This window comes from Somniosus microcephalus, chromosome 7 (genome assembly GCF_052327205.1).
Source record: "Somniosus microcephalus isolate GS21.2 chromosome 7, FLI_Smic_1.0, whole genome shotgun sequence".
Classification (NCBI taxonomy): Eukaryota; Metazoa; Chordata; class Chondrichthyes; order Squaliformes; family Somniosidae; genus Somniosus; species Somniosus microcephalus.
In genome coordinates this window covers 252,887,587-252,907,865 of record NC_140993.1, presented here as the reverse complement: position 1 = coordinate 252,907,865, position 20,279 = coordinate 252,887,587, and the positions used below count along the sequence as shown (strand labels likewise).

The following is a 20,279-nucleotide window of genomic DNA, read 5'->3' as shown; positions in this document are numbered from 1 at the left end:
TCCCGCCTCCATCGACTTCTGGCCAACCCAGATTCAGATTAGATTTATTTGCCATATGGAATGCTTGTTCCCCGTAGGGACGCGTCACCTATACATACAGCACCGTGTTCAGAGTCAATACAATGGCTTCCCATGGCAGTGGGAGCCCGATGTCCCTCAGCCGCTCCGTCCTCCTCTTCACCGCGGCCTCCTCCTCACTGTTGCCGGCTCCACGTGTGGTGGCCTGCTTCTCCCGCTCTGGCCACCATGCACGGCTCCCCTCCTCCCATCCGGACTGCGAGTTACCCGAAATGGAGCTGCCAGCCGACATGCTGCAGCGTGTCATGAGTCTGCTGCTGCTGCTCGTTGCACTGCGCTCCTCTGCCCGACTCGTCGAACACATCGTCGGGATGTGAATGCTCCAATGCGGCCTCCTCTTCGCACGCTCCACGGCCCGGGGCCTACTTCTCTCTTTTCACGGGTCGGCCTCTGGCCGCCATGCTCGGCTCCCCTCCTCCCAGTCGGAATTCCTTCCCGCCGAGGAGCTGCCGGCCGATGTGCTCCAGCGGGTCGGCTTGGCTGCTGCCGCTGCTCACCGCGCTGCGCTGCCTCTGCCCGACTCGCCGAGCACCTCGCTCTGGTTGCGGGAGCGAGCGGCGAGAGCTGGCCGCCCGAAACAGGGAGAGCGATCTCAGCACCGGACCATCACTATTTGCCCTTGATTGACCTTGTTAAACCCACCCAGCGGGCTTAGCAGGGGAAGCCGGTTACAGAGAACGTCAGCGGATGACGTTTCATCTATCAGAAATTTTTGACAGATGAATTGTCATCATTTGACAGCTCTGTAAAGCTGTCAAACACTGACATTCTCTGTAGTTTGATGAGTTCTTGTATTCAAGACTCATCAAACCTCTTTTGTGAGCAGAAATTAGATGGTTGTTGCATCGGAGAATGCAGCAGCCATCTGTCATCTCTACCGGTGAGATGCGAGACCCTCTTCATCCCCAACTGTTGAAGCCTGCAGGAAGAAACAAAGATAAGTAAACATTTTCTATCACTTTCTACTCACCTCACATACTTACCTCTCCACACTTGCCCCCATCACTTACCTTCACAGTGCACTTTTGACCCCCGCAGACTCACTGCTCATCTCGGTGACCCTGGTGTGGTTTCCCGACATCGGGAAGTCCGCGCCTCTCTTGGAAAAATGGAGATAATCCTCTTAACTGCCTGTTAACAGGCAGTTAAGTGGCTGTAATCCCCTTCCCGCCTCCAGGAGATGGAACCCGGCGCGGGTCGGCTACCCGCCTCCTGGGAAGGTGGCATGGAGGCGGGTTGGGGGCAGGATGGGCATCCGCCCCCAGATTCTACCATTTTCCCGGCAGTCCTGCCTCCAAACCCGCCCCCCCAGGGCTGGCAAGATCACGACCATCCTCACTGTTTGCCATACCCCCAAGTTTGGTGTCATCGGCAAATTTAGAAATTCTACTTTGTATTTCAATATCCAGGTCATTTATATTTATATATATCAAAAAAAGCAGTGGCCCCAGCACTGACCCTTGGGGAACACCACTGTCTACAATCCTCCAGTCTGAAAAACAGCCATTTACCACAACTCGCTGTTTTCTGTCCATAAGCCAATTCCTTATCCAAGCTGCCACTGACCCACCTATTCCATGAGCCTCAATTTTGTTAACCAGCCTTCTATGTGGTACTTTGTCAAATGCCTTCCTAAAATCCATGTAGACAACATCCATTGCATTCCCTTCATCAATCCTCCCTGTTACTTCATCAAAAAATTCAGTTTGATTAGTCGAACATGATCTGCCTTTTACAAATCCATGTTGGTTCTCCTTAATTAGTTTAAACCTCTCCAAATGCCCGTTAATTTTTTCCTTGATTATTGTTTCTAAAACTTTACCCACCACTGATGTTAAACTGACCGGCCTGTAGTTACTAGGATTGTCCTTTCTTGAACAATGGTGTCACATTTGCCACTTTCCAATCCTCAGGCACCTCCCCCTCATCTAGGGAAGATTGGAAAATTATGGCAAGCCCTTCCATTATCTCCTCCCCCAATTCCCTTAGCAACCTGGGATGCAAGCCATCTGGACCAGGCGACTTCCACCTAGGAAGGAGCTCTGGACTTTGAGGGTCCGGCTGCAGACTGCAGTGTCTCAATATTGGCTGGGGTAGTCTGGCCCAGTTGGCTGTATGGCACCAATAAGGGCACTGGTTGAGAGACTGGCAAGGGATCTGGCAGTCTGTTGTCCTGAGGCAAGACAGCACCTGCCTCTCCCATGGAGCCAGTGCTACTTTTATTGGGGCTGCACCTCAGCAAAAGAAGGAGGTAGAGTGATGTGTGCTGCAGTTATTAGAGAAGAGCGATGAGAATTGGGATGGGGAAGGGTTGTGAGGGGCTACAGATACTGCAAGACTAAGCAGAGAGTAATGAGAGATATGAATTAGGAGTCTTATCTTAGCAAGCCTTGCCAGGTCATTAAACTTTTTTCTGCATTGCGGCCAGGTCCTCGATGCAATGCCTCCAGTACTCACGCACTCTACCATCTCTGTCCGATCATGCCGGACAGCTTGCCTAGAAACCTTCCTCCCACTGGATGGTAAGAAGTCAACCCTCCTTCTGCTGACCTCCATAAATTACTTCAAGGCAGTCTGAAAACCGTGGGGGTCCTGGCAACTTCTCCTCTGCCTGCCATTTTCAGAATCTTGAATTCCAGTTCTCTGTAGCCAAAGTGCACCTTCCCTTTAAAAGATGCAGACTGCCTTTAAATATTATCAGGGATGACCGACTTTCCTGCGAACTGCCAATCAACAGCGCGAGTTGTGCTAGCACCCTGCCTACTCCATTCAAAGGAGGCACGGGGACCAATTAGAGGCCTTACTTGTGCCCACATAATCGGGCGCATGCACCGACCATTTTGTGCCACAAAATGGGCCTAAACCAATTTCTCTCCCATTGTGTTTTAGGCAAGTGTAAGATATTGGTTGCGCGGCATGAGCAGGTACAATGTTTTGTTTAACGTTATATAATCCATGTAAAAATGGTGTAGAAATACAGATACTGCTCACAAATTTCTGTAAGTTAGTAACTTTGCAATCGTTACATTGTGTGCAACTAACTATATATTTAAATAGAAATATCTGGATTGTAATATTACCCACTGTCCCTGTACAATTGTTACTGTGCCAATGACGAAGTGTGAACTGACAAGCACATAGAATTTGTTTTGTGAAACACTGATTGGTGTATCTTGCTTTTCAGCGTCTGGCTTACAGTACAGATAGTCCAATAGCAGATGCAGCCAAGCTTTATTGGCTGTTTTACAGAATGGAACGTTCTGGAATCCCTGGCATACTGATTACAGTCATCTTGTACATTGTGATTTTCGTTTGTTCCCTTACAATACTGTATTTATATTTCTTAAGGTAAGAATACTTCACTAACTTCTCAAATTTTTTTTAGGAGGAGAGAGATTGTGGCTACTTAATTGTATTTAATTAATTTGTATTCCCCTCCCCCCTTCCAAAGTTGCTAAGATTCGGTGAGAACACAGTAGCTGAAAGCATCTGGGAGGGGTGAGAAAATAGGCTGTAGGATTCCCTATGGCTTCAGACGCTTGTGAGGTTATTTACAGAAAAGCAGTGTGTTTGACTTTACGCAAACATTAATGCCTGTCTAAGTATTTTTTAAATCCTATGGTCGGGACAGATAACTTACTAAGATATCAACATACGCTGATATTTCTACAGTCTGTACTTCAACAGAAGGTTGAGTTCACATGTGAGGGGAGAAGTCTGTCAATGTGCTTTGCACTGCTTTGAGCTGAAAAGCTGTTTGGCCTATCAAGCTGGTACTTCATGGCTTCTGTTTAACATTACTCCTTCATTGTGCCTTTTCTATCTTTCTACAGGCATCTTGATCTTGTTCCTTGTTACATAGAACAGGAAACTTTGTGCTATCCGGCACCGACGGGACCGAGCTGTTGCCGTTCCCTCAAAACTGCCGGACACTCCAGAGCTAATGTTGAAACACGGAGATTTTCATCTCCGTATGAATCAACAAACCCTGTTGCTTACCTCTAAACAGTCGGCAAGCGTCTCTGTAGCGTCTCTAGCTGAAGCTGTTGCTTAGCTACAGACCTTGCAGAGCTTGACTGTTCAAAAAAAGCAAAGAAAAGAAACGAAAAGAATTAAAAAACGGCTCCTGATTTTTGCCGGTGGCTCGAGCTTGCCGGACGGTTCGCCTCCGGATAACACAAAGTTTCCTGAATTAACAGCACAGAAACAAGCCATTCGGCCCAACATGCCTATGCCGGTGTTCATGCTCTACACGAGCCTCCTCCCACTCTACTTCATCAAACCCTATCAGCAGATGCTGCTATTCCTTTTCTCTCATGTACTTATCTAGCTTCCACTTAAAGGCATCTATACAATTCGCCTCAACCACTCCCTGTGTTAGCAAGTTCCACATTCTCCCCAGTCTTTCTCCGGAATTCTTTATTGGATTTATTAGTGACCATTTTATATTTATGGCCTTTTGCCTTGCACCATCTCTTAATCTCTCTTAATGTCTCTTAATCTCTCCTGCCTTCCATCCTATCACAGACCTTCCCTTTTGTTCTTTCCCCCCTTTCCCTGCCCCTACACTTGCTTAAAAACCGGTTCCATCTCCAACTTTTTCCAGTTCTGACAAAAGGTCATCGACCTGAAACATTAACTCTCTTTCTCTCTCCACAGATACTGCCTGACCTGCTGAGTATTTCCAGCATTTTCTGTTTTTATTTATATTTATGGCTCCTAGTTTTGGACTCCCCACAAATGGAATCACCTTTTCTACAACTACCCTATCAATCCCTACATAATTTTAAAGACCTCTATTAGGCTGCCCCTCAGCCTTCTCTTTTCGAAAGAAAAAAGCCCTAGTCTGTTCAGTCTTACCTAATAGTTATAACTGAGGAGAATAGTGATAGACTTCAAGCAGATATAAACAGGCTGGTGGAATGGGCAGACACGTGGCAGATGAAATTTAATGCAGAAAAGTGCGAAATGATACATTTTGCTAGGAAGAATGAGGAGAGGCAATATAAATTAAAGGGTACAATCCTAATGGGGGTGCATGAACAGAGACACCTGGGGGTATATGTGCACAAATCATTGAAGGTGGCAAGGCAGGTTGGGAAAGCAGTTTAAAAAAGCATACGGGATCTTGGGCTTCATGAATAGAGGCATAGGGTTAGATTTTAATTCAGGGTCGGGCTGGGGTCGTGTAATCTGCATTTCGTGTTATCCACCCGAATCGAAATCGATGTGGGAGATTGATGCGATTTTAACTTAATTGGCCAATTGAGTTCCAGCGTGTGGGAACCCATGGCAAATGAGTTTTCCAGTCTGAAAGTCGCCTCCTATGACGTCATCATTGCTGCTGCATTTAAGGTCTGCAACAAGCCTCGCTTCTTCTGCAGACTGCCAACCTTTTGGCCTTTCATGTTAGAGGGACCTGGAGGCTGAATGGCCAGTGAAAGACCTAGGTCTGCTCCCAGGTTTGATGACGTTGCCTTGCAGGCTTTAGTTGAGGGAGCAAGAGCTCATAAAGAGGTGCTCTTCCCGTCTTCAGGGAGGAAGAAGCCTCCCCAGCAGACCAAGGCTGTGTGGGTCCAAGTAGCAGAGGAGGTCAACTCATTATCAGTAATCCGCAGGACCTGGGTTCAATGCAGGAAGAGATTTCATGACCTGCGCACTGAAAAAGTGAGTATGAATTTCCCATCACCCTCAATCTGATCCCCATTGCCTCTCCTCACCAGCACTCAGCTTTAGCAATCTCTTCCTCCACATCCCACTTGACACTGACATCCCTGCACCCTTACCCATTCCCTCTCTCTCTATGGTCACATTCACCTAACTATTCGACTATGCAGCCCTCACACTCCCTATCACTCTGATGCTATGAAAACAACTGACAACACACAGGGAGGGCCCTTGGTCTTGCCACCTCACTCCATCTTTGTCTCCTTCTAAGTATCTATGCTATGGAATCTCTACACTCACTCCTTCATTCTCACTCAACCTCCATTTGTCTCCCTCATTGCAGGAAAAGAGAGCTCAAAATAAGCGAGAAAGAGCGAGGACAGGAGGAGGGCTTCCCTCAGTAGCCCACCTCACCCCCTGGGAGGAGGCGGTCCTGGAGGTTGTAGGAGTGGAGGAAGATGCGCAAGTGGGGGACGGACAGAGGTGTGCATCACAGCAAGCTGGTGACAGAATAGTTTTCCATCTCTCTCATTGACATTGCATAAGTCGCTGATAATGATTCTGAAGCTCTAACAGATGGATTAATGATCATATGCAATGCGCATGTAACCTTGGCATCACATCTCTGACTCTTTCCTTTACTCCCCCACAGGACCATCGCAAGCATGCATCCTCACTAGCCAGGAGGAACAGCATGAGCCTCCAGACTCCTCAGAGGAAGCTGCAACCTCTGAGGGCGCAGCGTCAGCAGAATTCAGCGCACCCAGCACCAGCGCAGACACTCACACCTCGGTGGGACCTTCGGGACATAGAGCAGTGTTGTCACCTGATGTATCACAGCTCACAAGTGAGCATCAGCAGATTGTGGAGACAGGGACAGCAGTGGAGAGTCCTAGTCAGAGGGCGCAGGACTCTGCCAGCTTGGCTCAGCTGCATGTCGACCCTCTGCCTCTGGGTCCATCCATAAGATCAGTGGTGCTGGAACTCCAGGAACAGATGCAGGAGTCTCTGGCAGGTTTTGTCTCCAGTGTCGCTGCGAATGTGGAGCGAATGGAGGAGTCCACAGCGAACATGAGCAGAGCCTTGGTGGAGTCATTGGCGCATGAACGCATCACCATGGAAAGGATGGCAGCCTCCATGGAGGTGATAAGTCGCCAGAGTGCAGAAAACATGGTGAGTGTTCAGAATAGAATGACATCTCTGAAGGAGCGATGGCCAGCTATTGAACAGAGAAACCAGACCTTCATGGAAGTCCTTCTGAGTAGGACTGCCAGTGCAGATACGGGTCCCCATGGCCCCCCTGATGTGCAGCAAGGTGCTCTCAAGCCACTTGCAAGCGCTGAGGGGGACCTGACCCATGAGAGGGAAGTTGGTGGCAGACATCAAGGAAGTGGGGGCTCCTCTCCAGTGGTCACACTTCCATGCCACTGCAAAGCCCTCAGTCAGAGCCCCACCAGAGCCCACAGCCATCTGAGAATGGTACCTCAACCCCTGCACAGCCGCAGGAGCAGCAGACTGTTGACGAGCCCTCACAGGTTCGCAGCCCCAGAGGACGCCCGCCAAAGATGTCGAGACAGGAGCAGCAGGAAAGTGAGCAAGGGGCCTCCACATCTGCTGAAGCCACAGGGGAAGCACCACGTAGCAGCACGTGTAAGAGAAAGATACTGCACAAATAGTCACAAGGGTAGTCACTTGGGTGAAATTTTATGTTTTCTGTGAAAAGGCCATCAGATGAATAATGTAAATAAAAAATCTGATGGCTACTGCTATAGTTGTGGCGTGTGTCATTTCGCAAATGGGACTTTCACATTGAGGGCTTAGGATTACTTGCAATTGTCAGTATGCTGGTCAAATTGCTAGGAATCCGCTGGGCCTTGGCCATTGTCAATGCTCAGGTAAGAAGCTGCGAGGCAAAAGTGCTTGATTGGCTAGGCTAAGCAAATCTGGCCAAGATGAGTGCATTCCTTGCATCCTGGGCAGCAATGTTCTCACGTACTGCTGCTGCTGGTTGATGGGCCTCTGCAAGATGTTCATTTTCACTCTCCTTCTCCTCCTCCTCATCTGAGGAGAATATGTGATGAGCCATTTGGTCCTCAGGAATCTGCAAGCCATGACGCTGTGCCATGTTGTGAAGTGCACAGCAAACCACGACGATTCTGGAGACCCTGGCTGCTGAGTACTGCAGGGCTCCACCTGATCTATCAAGGCATCTGAAGCGCATCTCGATTATGGCTCTGGTGGACATGTGGCTGGTGTTGTAGCTCCTCAGCTTTGTTGGATGTTCTCCTCAACGGCGTCATTAGCCATGTCTTCAGGGGATAGCCCTTGTCTCCAAGTAGCCATCCGTTAAGTTCGTCTGGTGGACTGAATAGCGGAGGCACACTAGACTGGCGCAGTATGAAGGAGTCATGGCAACTGCCAGGGTACTTGGCACAAACATGCAAAATTTCCTTCTTGCGGTCACACGCCAGCTGAATGTTAAGGGAGTGGAAGCCCTTGCGGTTGACAAAAATACCTGGATTGCGATGGGGTGCCTTAAGGGCCACATGTGTGCAGTCAACGACGCCCTGCACCCTTGGAAAGCCTGCCAGATTAGATAATCCAACCACACGCACCGTGACACTTGATCCTTGGTGAAATGGATGTGATTGTGCGCGATGGCAAAGAGGGCATCGGTAACCTGTGTGATGCAAGTGTGTGCGGCTGCCTGGGAGATGTCGCTGATGTCTGCTGCTTATCCCTGGAATGAGCCTGAGGCAAAAAAGTTGAGTGCGGTGGTGACTTTGACGGCCACTAGTAAGGGTTGTCCACCTGGTCCTCTGGCCTGCAGGTGTTGTTGCAGCATTGCACAGATGTCACCCACTACCTCTCGCGAAAGTCAGAGCCGCCTTTGACACTGCTGCTCAGACATGTTGAGGTAGCTGTGTCTGTAGACCCTGTTTGGGGGGTATCTCCTGTGCCGACGGGCTTCCATGCGCTGGCCCCTTCTGGCCTGTGCAGCTTCAGGTGGGTGAGCAGCAGCTTGGTGCTCTTGTTGTTGCTGCTGCTGCTGTTGCTGCTGCTGTTCCTGGTTCTGCTGGTGCCGCGGCTGTTGTTCGTCCTCATCTAATGTCCAGAAGGGAAGGAAATCTGGTATATTCTTCATTTGAGGAAGCGCTCAGTGAGGGTGGCGAGAGGGGTTTCCCAGGAGTTCACACTGGAGATGGGTGTCAGGCTCCAAACTTCCACAGCTGTGGTTATGCCTTCTAAAAGTTCCCCCAGACCTGAGACTACAAAGTCCTGCCACCTGCAAATGATGGCTGATCAAATCTCCTCTTTAATGGTGGAGCTGCAGCTGATAGTCAGCAATTCAATTGTGCTCCCGCCAGGTTTCACCGTCGTGTTTCAGAACAGGCGTGTTTCATGTGGGAAAAGGGTTAAAATCGAAAAGGCCTTTCAAAATGGCATTATAGAGGCAATTTAGTGCTTGTTAAGGGCCTTAACGGCCTATCCCGCCCCTTGGAGGCGGGACGGAGACGGGACCATTAGACACAAATGAATGAAAATTGCTTGGAGGCAGGGTTGGGCCCGCACGCAAGGTTTTGCAATTTTAACCCATCACACACCTCCAATCCCATCTCCACAGCCCAATGAAAATCCTGCCCATAGAGTACAAAAGCGAGGAAGTTATGAACCACCTTTATAAAACACTGGTTCGAGTTCAACTGGACTATTGTGTCCAGTTCTGGAACCGCACATTAGGAAGGATGTGAAGGCCTTCGAGAGGGTGCTGAAAAGATTTACGAGAATGATTCCAGGGACGAGGGACTTCAGTTACGTGGCTAGACTAGAGAAGCTGGGGTTGTTCTCCTTAGAGCAGAGAAGGTTGAGAGGAGATTTGATAGAGATGTTCAAAATCATGAGAGGTCTAGACAAGAGTAGATAGAGAGAAACTGTTCCCATTGGTGGAAGGGTCGAGAACCAGAGGACACATAGAAACATAGAAGATAGGAGCAGGAGTAGGCCATTCGGCCCCTCGAGCCTGCTCCGCCATTCAATGCGATCATGGCTGATCATCCAAATTCAGTACCCGGTCCCTGCTTTCTCCCCATACCCCTTGATCCCTTTAGCCTTAAGAAATATATCCAACTCCTTCTTGAATATATTTAATGAACTGGCCTCCACCGCCTTCTGTGGTAGAGAATTCCACAGGTTCACCACTCTCTGGGTGAAGAAATTCCTCCTCATTTCTGTCCTAAATGGCCTACCCTTTATCCTTAGACTGTGTCCCCTGGTTCTGGACTCCCCGACCATCAGGAACATCCTTCCTGCATCTAGTCTGTCCAGTCCTGTCAGATTTTTATAAGTTTCAATAAGATCACCTCTCATTCTTCTAAACTCCAGCGAGTACAAGGCCAATCGACCCAATCGCTCCTCATACGCCATTCCTGCCATCCCAGGTATCAGCCTACTGAATCTTTGCTGAACTCTTTCCATGGCAAGAACATCCTTCCTCAGATAAGGCGACCAAAACTGCACACAATACTCAAGATGTGGTCTCACCAAGGCCCTGTACAACTGCAGCAAGACATCCTTGTTCCTGTACTCAAACCCTCTCGCTACGAAGGCCAACATACCATTCGCCTTCTTAACCGCCTGCTGCACCTGCATGCTTACCTTCAGCGACTGGTGCACAAGGACAGCCAGGTCTCATTGCACTTCCCCTTCTCCCAATCTATTGCCAGTTAGATAATAATCTGCCTTCCTGTTTTTGCCACCAAAGTGGATAACCTCTCATTTATCCACGTTATATTGCATCTGCCATGTTCACCCAAATTGTCCAAATCATCCTGGAGTTTCTCGACATCCTCCTCACAGCACACACACCCACCCAGCTTTGTGTCGTCTGCAAATTTGGAGATATTACATCTAGTTCCCTTGTCTAGATCATTAATATATATTGTGAATAGCTGGGGTCCAAGGACCGATCCCTGCGGTACCCCACTAGTCACTGCCTGTCACTCGGAAAAGGACCCGTTTATTCCAACTCTTTGCTTTCTGTCTGCCAACCAGTTCTCTATCCAAGTCAATACCTTGCCCCCAATCCCATGTGCCTTAACTTTACACGCTAATCTCTTATGTGGGACCTTATCGAAGCCTTCTGAAAGTCCAGATACACCACATCCACTGGTTCTCCCTTATCTATTTTACCAGTTACATCCTCAAAAAAATTCCAGTAGATTAGTCAAGCACGATTTACCTTTTGTGAATCCATGTTGACTTTGTCCGATCCTGTCACTGTTTTTCAAGTGCTCTGCTATTACATCTTTTATAATGGACTCTAGCATTTTCCCCACTACCGATGTCAGGCTTACCGGTCTGTAATTCCCCATTTTCTCTCTACCACCTTTTTTGTATAGTGGGGTAACATTAGCTACCCTCCAATCCATGGGTACTGTTCCAGATTCCATCGTATGTTGGAAGATGATCAGCAATGCATCTACTATTTCTAGGGCCACTTCCTTAAGTACCCTAGGATGTAGATTAGCAGGCCCTAGGGATTTATCGGCCTTCAATCCCATCAATTTCCCTAACGCCATTTCCCTACAAATACTGATTTCTTTCAGTTCCTCCCTTTCATCAGACCCTATGTTCCCCGGCATCTCTGGGAGGTTATTTGTGTCCTCCTTTGTGAAGACAGAACCAAAATATGTATTTAGTTGGTCTGCCATTTCTTTGTTCCCCATTATAAATTCCCCTGATTCTGACTGCAAGGAACCTACGCTTGACTTCACCAATCTTTTTCTCTTCACATATCTATAAAAGCTTTTACAGTCAGTTTTTATGTTCCCAGCAAGCTTACTCTCATATTCTATTTTCCTCTTCGTAATTAATCCCTTTGTCCTCCTTTTTTGAATCCTAAATTGCTCCCAATCCTCAGGATTATTGCTTTTTCTGGCCAATTTATATGTCCTCTCCTTGGATCTTATGCTATCCCTAACTTCCCTTGTTAGCCACGGTTGAGTCACCTTTTTTGTTTTATTATTGTGCCAAACTGGGATGAACATTTTCTGTAGTTCATCCATGCGGTCTTTGAATGTTTGCCATTGTCTATCCACCGTCAACCCTTTGAGTGACATTCCCCAATCAATCCTACCCAACTCGCGCCTCAGACCATCGTAGTTTCCTTTGTTTAAATTTAGGACCCTAGTCTCTGAGTCAACTACTTCATTCTCCATCTTAATGAAGAATTTGATCATATTATGATTGCTCTGATCCAAGGGGCCTCGTACAACAAGATTGCTAATTAATCCTTTCTCATTACATAATACCCAGTCTAAGATGGCCTGATCTCTGGTTGGTTCCTCGACATATTGGTCCATGAAACCTTCCTGTAAACACTCCAGGAATTCTTCCTCCACAGTATTGTTACTAATTTGGTTCGCCCAATCTACATATAGATTAAAGTCACCCATGATGACTACTGTGCCCTTATTACACGCTTCTTTAATTTCCCTTTTAATGCCATCCACAACCTCCGCCTTACTGTTTGGAGGTCTATATACCACTCCCACTAACGTTTTCTGCCCCTTAGTATTTCTCAATTCTACCCATACAGATTTCACATCATCAGAGCTAATGTCCTTCCTTACAATTGTGTTAATCCCTTCTTTAACCAGCAATGCTACCCCACCTCCCTTCCCTTTTTGCCTATCTTTCCTGAATATCGAATACCCCTGGATGTTGAGTTCCCAGCCTTGGCCATCCTTGAGCCATGTTTCCGTAATCCCAACCAAATCATATTCGTTTACCTCTATTTGTGCAGCCAATTCATCCACCTTATTACGAATGCTCCTCGCATTAAGACACAAAGTCTTCAGGCTTATTTTTTTAATGCTCTTAGACCTATTAGAATTATTATTTACTGTGGCCATGTTTGATTTAAACCATTGATTTCTCTGACTGCCACTTTTGTTTTTCTCCTTCCTCTCTTTTGCTTTTATCCTTGTTTCCCTTTCCTCTGTCCCCCTGCTCAGGTTCCCAACCCCCTGCCATCTTAGTTTAAACCATCCCCCAGTGCACAGATTTAAGGTGATTGGCTAAGGAACCAAAGGCGACATGAGGAAAAACTTTTTTATGCAACGAATGGTTAGGAATTGGAATACACTGCCTGAAAGGGTGGTGGAGGCAAACTCAATCGTGGCTTTCAAAAGGGAATTGGATAAGTACCTGAAGAAACATTTGCAGGGCTATGGGGAAAGGGCGTGGGAGTGGGACTAGCTGAAGTGCTCTTGCAGAGAGCTGGCACAGGCATGATGGGCCAAACGGTCTCCTTCTGTGCTGTAACCATTCTATGATTCTATAACCCCTCAGTTGTGTTTTCTCTGTCCCTTTCCTGATCTTCTTAAAGATCACTCTTCAACTTTATTTGTCCCTCTCCTTGCTTCTTTGGTATCTTTGCCACTTTGTCCAGGATAATATTTAATTTTTAAACTGTCTGCCCATTTGCACAGTAATGCTAATTGGAGTTTTATTGGTAGCACACAGTTCCCTTCACATATTCTGTGACAAAACATTCACTAAAACACTAGAATTGTTTATTTTAATTTTTAACTAGGATTAATGCAAAGACTACAGATAACCTAAGAACATAAGAACATAAGAAATAGGAGCAGGAGTAGGCCAATCGGCCCCTCGAGCCTGCTCCGCCATTCAATAAGATCATGGCTGATCTGATCCTAACCGCCAATCCACTATCACAGAACGATCTCCTGAATCTAACAGAATTAGACACACGAAATAGGAGCAGGATCAGGCTACACGGCCCCTGGGCCCACTCCGCTACCCACACCCTAGCACCAGCCTAGACCGGGTTGTCAACACTCCAGGATTTCCCTGGTTTCTCCAGGAATTACAGATTAATCTCCAGGACACCTACGAGTGTCCCGGAAGAAAAATCATAGCGGCATTAAATATTGTGGGATTTTTTTCATTTTCTTTGAACATTTTGTTTTAGTTATAAAAATATCTGACATGGGGAAAAGGGCTGCTTGACTGACTGTCGCGAATCATTCAGTCAGACAATGAAGAGTCTATTCGCTTTCCGATTGGCTGGGGGAATCCAGTGCGCCACGAGGATGGACATGTTGGCCAACCAATGGTGGGAGTGTGGGAGTGGGACGGTTGGAGGTAGGAGGTCATCTGATAAAACCGCCAGGAATATATCCAACCAGAGTAGGCAACCCTACGCTTGTCTGAAATTCCTCTCTCTGCTATTTTAGCGGAGACGTTAACCCATTTTATTTAAGCAGTTTGGGGTTGATTTTTGTTACCTTACACACCAGGTAGACTGCGGGCTCTGCCTGCACAATGATGTCAGAAGAAGGGCCAATCAATTTTGATGGTTGGGCCTCATTTAAATGCAACAAATGAGCTGCCAGCGCTAATTACGCTTCTTATAGGCCACCTGCTGATTGGCTAACCTCCCAATCATGAGGGCCTGTAGCAGCACCTTTTTAAAGGGGAGGTGTAGAAGTGGAGGAATGAAAAGAAGCAGCTGTCTTCATCAACAGGGAACATTTCTGCAGCACCTACAGCAGCAAGAAGATTAAATATGGAATCCTTCAAAGGCTCAAACCACACAAGCAACTGCCAGAAAAATTAGTGTTAGACTTGCTTCCAGCTTTCCCTGACTGCAGCTAAGGACCCCTTTAAATACCACTGGAAATGGCCACCCTCCGGCCTGTGTCACCCATGGTTTGTGGGACGGTTGAGGAACTAAAAGTAGCAATGCAGGCAGAGATGAAAATAGTGGGGTTGTGATAACGTCGTTCGGCCACAACTTTCATATATTAAGGAGGCCACCAACTGCTTCTGGCGAAAGCTCTGGACACCTATATTAATCAGAATGGGCAGAACTCCAGAGATAAGGTGGCGGGACCTTTTTTATCTCCAATTTTAGTCAGGCTGCCGCCCAATCTTTAGGTGTAAACAGGGCCGTAGCGAGTCAAAATTTGGTTGAGTAATTGCCTCCATTAAAATAACACGGAGAGGAACTTTAGCCACCTGCATCTAGCGATTATTCATTGGTACGCAGGCCTCTAATACCTGCTGCGTGTGCCTTGGCCTCTGTTACTTTTATTTGCCTCCTGCTCTATCCTCTACAACATCAAAGAAATGGTAATGCTAAGCTTTTGTTTAAACCAATCTGTAATTTCATACTTTCACACCTCTTCTGCTTCAGTCTAAAACTCTTTATTGCCTGTTCAGTGCTTCAGCCTCAGTCCCCCATGATCGCTGTCTCCCATGGCTACCAGAACTGCCCATGATTGATGGTTTTGTTTTGTGCTCCCCGGACCCCCTTCTCACCCCCCTCCCCAATCCTGTGAGCTATGCCTCTGACAATTGACACCTCCTGTAGCTTGCCCGGCCCACCCCTGGTCGATCTCTCGGTCTCCCATGGCTACCTACGATTGATGACTGCGTCATGTGCGCGAGTAAAGCCACCTTCTTTCCCAGCGCAGGTTTTCCAACTTTTAAAAGGGTTTGTCATCTGATTTTTTTTTAATTAAAAGGGATTTTGTTCAAGTTGAGGTAGAGGTTTAATCCTGTGTCCTATCTTAATACCTTTAAACAAAGTGAATCATTTATTGAAGTTCCCTAGCAAAACATAGCATTACTGTACATAGAATTACATGGAATATACAGCACAGAAACAGACCATTCGGCCCAGTTGGTCGATGCCGGTGTTTATGCTCCACAAGAGCCTCCTCCCACCCTATTTTATCTAACTTTACCTGCATATCGTTCGATTCCTTTTTCCCTCATGTATTTAGCCAGCTTCCCCTTAAAGGCATCTATGTTCGCTCAACTACTCCATGTAGTAGCAAGTTCCACATTCTAACCACTCTCAGGGTAAAGAAGTTTCTCCTGAATTCCTTATTGGATTTATTAGTGACTATGTCATGAATGAGCCAGAACTAGCTACAACTAAAGATTGGCAAGAACAATGTCATCTGTTTGGTGCTCGGCCAAAGCTCTATTTTAATCTAATTTCAACACGCTTCCCAGGTGCTCCTCAGGCTAAATCGGACAATGTGCAACCTCGTTGCTTGTTATCTCTAGTTGCGCTTCAAACCCTACATCCAATATATCACCTGCTTTACCTTTCTCCCCCACCACTAAAGCTCTCATTTGTTACATCTAGGTTTAATTTCTCAACACTGAGGAGAATTCTAAATCTATGAGGACCCTCTATAATTTAAGACATACCATTCAAATGTAGCCCATTTCAAAATCCATTCTCTGGAAAACGGTAAAAATAAAATATCAAATGTGACACCAGCTCATCCATCAGTCTATCTATGGTGACCTCCATCAGCATCATCACCTGACTTCCCACCTCCATCCACCCTGCCCCAGTCAAACAGCTTTCCCCCTCCACCACCCCCCCACCAATCTCCAATATTTTATAAGTAAATAAATGAAAGTGTTAAAAAAACAGAAAACCAGCTTTTTTTCCATGCCCCTATGATTTTTGTTTCCCAGGTTGCAGTATCCAGGAGATGAATCTTTGATTCCTGGAGACTCCAGGCCAATCTTGGAGGGTTGACAACCCTAGCTCCAAGTCAGGCTCAGCACTTGCCTGCTAAAGGCCTTGATCTTGGAACTCCATTCCTAGTAAATATTTCTTTAAAAAGGCTCTGACTTTCTCAATCCCTTTCCAAGTTTGAGGTAATCACTCGCTCAGATATTTTATTTTGTAATTCTATGGTAACGATTCAGGTTAGGGAAAGGCTCTAAATATTTACTTGTAACCCCTTCACGGTTCTCTAGATATATGTGAGATGTGGTCTCTGTTGTAGACAGTATTCTATAGTCCAGTAAGGAGATCACTACTACAATGGCTTAATTCTAATTATCTTACTTTATAGTTTTAACGTCAGACAGTATAAGAAGATTACAAGTCAATGAACTAAATTAGACATTTGCATACATTAGAATGAATCTAGACATAATAAACATACATTCTCCATTTACATGGATTCAAAGGAGAATCTGTCCCTGTGTCCAAATTCGAGTGCACTCTTTCGTTGGCACGCTTAAGTTGGAGCTCATGGTATCACAGAATCACAGAAACCCCACAGTGCAGATAGAGGCCATTTCGGCCCATCGAGCCTGCACCGACACATATCCCACCCTATCCCCGTAACCCCACGTATTTAATCCCCCTAACACTAAGGGTCAATTTATCATAGCCAATCAACCTAACCCGCACATCTTTGGACTGTGGGAGGAAACCGGAGCACCCGGAGGAAACCCACGCAAACACGGGGAGAATGTGCAAACTCCACACAGTCACCCGAGGCCGGATTCGAACCCGGGTCTCTGGCGCTGTGAGGCAACAGTGCTATAATGTCTGCAAGACTTACGACTCCGAACCCCTTCGTTGAATTCTCTTCATGATCACTGAATCCCACTTTGAGTTCTGGATGCAGAGCTACTAATACGAAGGGCGGCGGCCGAGTTTGGAAACCCGGGACGGGATGCGGCAGCCATTTGCCTCCTGAGCCCTCTTTTCAGAGCTCCTGCCCTCTTCTCTTCCAGTCGCTCCTTTTTCCCGCTCGAAAACCCCGACTCCACCCCTTCCTCCTGGGGTTTCTGCCTGGAGACTGCGCAGCCTCACTGTCTGCAACAGTTGATACTGGTGCAGAATTATGGAAAGTCTGCTCTTAGTCACATTGTGTCCTTAAAAGTTCTTGCCGTACCTTCACATGGGCAACTTTAACCCAGGGATTTATAACAATGATAATACAGTGTCTAAGTTAAAGATTGATAACCATACTTAGTGTGATAAAAATGATAACATCCGGGAAGTTATGTCATCACTTCCTGTGAACTATGAACTATGAACTGTGTACATACCTCACTTCCTGTAAATGTCACTTCCTGTTGGACTGGTATAAATACTGGTCTGTTCAGTATTGTAAGAGGCTTCTACCAGAGGCATGGTAAAGACCTCTCTTGTATATAGTGTGTTTATAAGTTACTTAAAGCTTACTTTAAAGTTACTTGATGGTAAGTCTCCTTTTTCTTACATCACTTAGCGTACATAACATTTCCAGTGGGTATTACATACTTATGCTAACTTAATCCTATAACAACATTCAAAGAAGTGAGTAACTGAATTGACCAGGCAAAAAAGGTTCTCTATCTATTTGGACATTTCTTATTAAAGCAATAATGAAGAAAAGATCATTTATATTTGGTATAAATATATACCCGGTGGCCTGTCACTTTAATTCTCCGCTCCATTCTCACTCAGACCTCACCGTCCTCGGCCTCTTGCATTGTTCCACGGAAGCTCAGCGTAAGCTCGAGGAACAGCACCTCATCTTCCGATTAGGCACTTTACAGCCCTCTGGACTCAACATAGAGTTCAACAATTTCAGATCATAACCTCGGCCCCTATCACACATATATATTTTCTTCTTTTTTTTATCCACACCTTTTGTTTGGCCCCCCTTTTAATTTTTTTCTTCCCTCCCTTCTGCTGTCCTTCATTCTGCCAGCGCAATTCACGCCTCATCTAGAGCCATCCTTTATTCCTTAACCTGTCCCATTACCACCTCCTCTTGCCTTGAATATCTCTTAATGTCTCTCAATGTCTCTTAATCTCGCCTGCTTTCTATCCTATCACTGACCTTCCCTTTTGTTCTTTCATCCCCTCCCCCTTTTCCCAGCCCCCAAACTTGCTTTCCATTTCCTGCTTTTTTCCAGTTCTGACGAAAGGTCATCGACCTGAAATGTTAACTCTGTTTCTCTCTCCACGGATGCTACCTGGCCTGCTGAGTTTTTCCCAGTGTTTTCTGTTGTTATTTCGGATTTCCAGCATCTGCAGTATTTTGCTATCGTATTTATATTTGGTAACCTGGCTGAATTATTGTAAATAAAAAAGGTCCAATATCGGTTCTTATATTTTCTCTAGTCGGACTCTTGTGCATGTCAGTCCCTTTGCATTTTGCTAAACTGCTCCCCTTTTCTTTGTAAGTCTGGCATTTCAACCCTCTGTATCCCCAGTCACTCAGTAAATGACACAGTAAGGAGGTTTTATGTCTTTTTTGTTGCTAAATTGTGTGTATTTCCCCAGGAGTGTCCAACTAATTTAGTCCATTAGCTATGGATTCACATGCCCATATGTCTATGTTGTTATTAGCATAGTTAGCGGTTGTCTCCTTGTGAGCTAGCAATTGCAAATCGCTCAGCTCTCTCGCTTTTCTTTCTAGCCAGTTGCTTCTGGCCTGTAAATATGAGTAAGAAGTGCGGAGCTTTACAACTCCCTAGTTAATCCCTTTAGCCAGAGGCTCTTTACAGGTAAACGTGAAATTAGAGCCAAGGAAAAATGTAGAATTTCCCAGTTTCTGTGTTGGCAGTGTTGAAAAAGAAATACTTCACCTATGACTGGGGATTTAAGCCTTCACTTGGCCTTTATTAGTGATGCCATGGTTCCTGTTACCCCTGACACTGAATGAATGAACTAGCATTTATATAGCACCTTTCACAACCTCAGGACTTCCCAAAGTGCTTTACAGCCAATTACGTACTTTGGAATTGTAGTCGTTGTTGTAATGTAGGAAACGCGGAAGCCAATTTGCGCACAGCAAGCTCCCACAAACAGCAATGAGATAAATGACCAGATAACCTGTTTTAGTGATGTTGGTTGACCAGGACATTGCTGTGGACTTGTGTATAACTTTCACAACTGCAAAATGTACCACACCATTAAAATGTCTAAATCTGTTCAGTTGTGGGCAGAAAGGATTGGGTAAGCCACTTTGAAGGTTTGATTTAAAATCCCTTTGTTTATTCAATTAGTCATAAACATTGTTATCAGTTTCTACTTTTTTCTACATTACTGTCGGTAGATGATAGCTGTTGAAAAATGTGCAGAAAGACGATATGGCCCTGGCGCTGGTATGTTACGGAAGCTCTTTCATTGGCATGAAAGCCTACAAGGCATGAGTGCCATAGTCAAGAATGGCTTTTGATAGTCTTTAGCACGAGTTCCAGAACATCTGTAAAGCACAAACATTGGCACAACATTCAATTTATGAACAGTGGACTGAGATCCACAATGGCCAATGGCTACCAAAATATTAGTTGGGCTACTAAATTTTAGACCTTAGAAGAATAGGAGGTTAGATGCATCTTTCCCGCATGGTAGCTGTCACTGTGACAGTGACTGTCTATTCTGATATATGCCGCACATATCACTCGAAACAGACTTCTGCTAAGAATTAATTGGAATTTCAGTCTATGGATGGTGAATATGAACATTAATGTGCGATTCTGTTATTAATGTGTGATGCCTCAATTTCAAAATTCTCATCCTTGTTTTCAAATCCCTGCATGGCCTCGCCCCTTCCTATATCTGTAATCTCCTTCAGCCCCACAACCCCCCGAGATATCTGCGCTCCTCTAATTCTGCCCTCTTGAGGATCCCTGATTATAATCGCTCAACCATTGGTGGCCGTGCCTTCTGTTGCCTGGGCCTA

General features: G+C 46.0%; 1 protein-coding gene across 1 annotated transcript in view; it reads left to right on the top strand.

The window, feature by feature from the left end:
• Positions 1 to 20,279, top strand: part of ofcc1 (orofacial cleft 1 candidate 1) — a 398,354-nt gene that overhangs the window by 281,429 nt on the left and 96,646 nt on the right. The window contains exon 20 of the mRNA XM_085993614.1: positions 3,263 to 3,426. Coding sequence (XP_085849740.1) covers positions 3,263 to 3,426 — 164 coding nt within the window. The remainder of the gene's footprint in view (positions 1 to 3,262; positions 3,427 to 20,279) is intronic.